The sequence below is a fragment of the Nestor notabilis genome, unplaced genomic scaffold, assembly GCF_000696875.1.
Source record: "Nestor notabilis isolate BGI_N333 unplaced genomic scaffold, ASM69687v1 scaffold18341, whole genome shotgun sequence".
Classification (NCBI taxonomy): Eukaryota; Metazoa; Chordata; class Aves; order Psittaciformes; family Psittacidae; genus Nestor; species Nestor notabilis.
In genome coordinates, this window is record NW_009913683.1 from 4,285 (window position 1) to 6,859 (window position 2,575).

The following is a 2,575-nucleotide window of genomic DNA, read 5'->3' on the forward strand; positions in this document are numbered from 1 at the left end:
TTCACAGAAAAATATCAAGGTCTGTTTAGTATGGAAAAGTGTCTCTGGAGACACTGAATAGACTGAAAATAGTTCACAGGGTTAATTCACAATTAATAATGATGTCATCACTAACTCCTGCACTGATAATGAGTGTAGTGGGTTTTGTTTGCTTTCTTTCGTAATACATGAAGAGAAGAGAAGAGAATGAAATTCAAGGCCATTAAACTTAGCAATTTAAAAACTGTTCTGTCACTGCAAACAATTATCTAATGGGAATTATTTATACAATGATTGTAGAAAACAAGCAAGTGATATTGATATGATATCAATATTAATGCTTGAAGAGTTGTTTTGTTGGAAAGAAATGGACTGTAAAACAAAGTATAAATTATCTGTATACTCTTTGCTAGTGGCTGCAGGGACGACTACAAAGGGATGAAATATAGATTGTACAATTAAAGCCCAGCCCTTCACAATTTTTCAGTGACATTTTCAATGTCATTTTTCAATGACAAGGTCAATTCATGTTTTAGTCTTAACTGTTCATCTTCAAGAGAGAAACATTAGCTTGCCTGTATTTCAGGGCTACTTATATTACGCCAGGGTGACTGATACTACGTGGGAAATGAGGGGAGTAACCTCAGCTCTCATTTAGCTCTCCCACTAATACCTGGACCATGATTCATCTCTTATCTACTAAGAATTAGCCATAAAGTGCAAATGTGCTCATGAGTTGAACTTTAGTACCTGTATGAGGCTTTAACTCAGGAAGCTGCTTACGTGTTGGGTACATACCTGCCTGACTTGTCTGTCAAAACAAGTAATTAGGAATCTGTTAAGTAGAAAATAATCTTTTTAGACTAAGTTTTGGTCAGCGAGCTCAGGAGATTTCTCCCACCTTCAAGTGATTTAGTTGCAAATGCAACAGGTACAGGTGGTCTTCTGTAATACCGAAGCTTTCAGGCTTACCTGGGAAGGCTGTGTGTCATTGTCACTCCACTGTGCTATTGACCAGCTGTTTTATATAATACATGACTCATGGTGCTTTTCCCTTTTCTGAATTTAACAGCAAGGCCTCAAAATTTCTCCAGCCTGGAAACGACAGGGTGGGAAGCACGTACAAGAAATCTGTCTATAAGCAGCACACAGACTCCACTTACACCACTGAGATTCCCAAACCTGGCTGGCTGGGGTTCCTTGGGCCCATCATCCGAGCAGAAGTGGGGGATACCATTAAAGTACACCTAAAAAATTTTGCTAATCGACCATATACGATCCATCCTCATGGTGTTTTCTACGAAAAGGACTCTGAAGGTAAATTAGCCACTGCCATAAGGGAGACAGGTTTTTCTCACTGAGAGCTTAGGAGTGTGCATTGAGGAGAGATGTCTGTAAAGCCACAGAGTTGATTAGCCCAAAGCTATATTGCTGGGAAGCAATAGTTTGGTGAGATGACCAAATGCTGGTTTAGCAGGTTCATGGGTCTAGGAGAAATTTCCTTACCCAGGTATTACAGTATCCAGCATGTATTTCTTGATTTTAGAACTTCCAAAGCTTGCTAATAGGAGAGTGGTAAAGAAGGAAAAGAGCTGTGTTCATTATCTGAAGTGCTGTAAAAGAAAAATCATGAGTGTGAGTGTCAGGTGGCTTACAAGAATGGTGAAGTATGAGACCAAAGCACTGCTATTTGAAGCAACCCTAGAGATTGTAGAAAGGCTGACTGGGCATGTTGCAGAGTTGAAGGCAAAGTAGCAATAGGCAGAATGGAAATCATCTTTCTGAGTCTGTGCTGTCCTGTTTGCTGGGCAAGTTGCCTTACAATGGCTTTGCGACTCAGTCTCTCTTAGAGAACAGTGAAATGATTAAATACTATTTCAGCCTTGGTATGGTGAGTGTCACTTTGAAATCTGCTACCCAAGTATCTGTGTGCAACTCTGAGTGAGAGCAGCTCAGCAGGGGGGTTGGAACTAGATGATCTTAAGGTCCTTTCCAACCCTAACTATTCTATGATTCTATATGCGGGCACCTCTGCTCTTCTTGAATGGATGTTGTGGTTGCTCAATTGTTCTAGGATCCCTGTATCCCGATATGTCCCCCCAGGATCAGAAGAAGGATGATGCTGTCTTCCCAGGAGGGAATTACACCTATACTTGGACTGTCCCTGAGGATCACAGCCCAACTGCTGATGACCCAAACTGCTTGACATGGATCTACCACTCCCATATTGATGCACCGAAGGACATTGCATCTGGATTAATTGGGCCATTACTTACATGCAAAAAAGGTAAAAACTCCGCGAGTAAGCAGCTGAGGGCTGCAGCTTCATGCTATAAAGATTTTTGTTGTGATTTGAACAAGAGTGAGATGAAAAGATACTTTGGTGGGTAGCTCCAGCTTCAGAGGAAAAAGCAGCATGAGTGGAGAAGACAGTGCCTGTGTGCTAGTCATTATGTTGTCTTTATCCCTTAATGGCTGTGCAGGTGAATTTGTAGGCCTCTTGACCTAAGAGCTGTTTGAATCCTTATTAAAAAGCAGCAATCCTGTCCATGACCTAGTTTGTGTTAAAAATTGGGGACTGTTTGATTTCAGCAGG

The 2,575-nt window shown here is 41.1% G+C and overlaps 1 protein-coding gene across 1 annotated transcript in view; it reads left to right on the plus strand.

Moving 5' to 3' along the window:
• Positions 1–2,575, plus strand: part of HEPH (hephaestin) — a 20,581-nt gene that overhangs the window by 1,212 nt on the left and 16,794 nt on the right. Inside the window, exons 2-3 of the mRNA XM_010023312.1 lie at positions 1,052–1,296; positions 2,054–2,266. Coding sequence (XP_010021614.1) covers positions 1,052–1,296; positions 2,054–2,266 — 458 coding nt within the window. The remainder of the gene's footprint in view (positions 1–1,051; positions 1,297–2,053; positions 2,267–2,575) is intronic.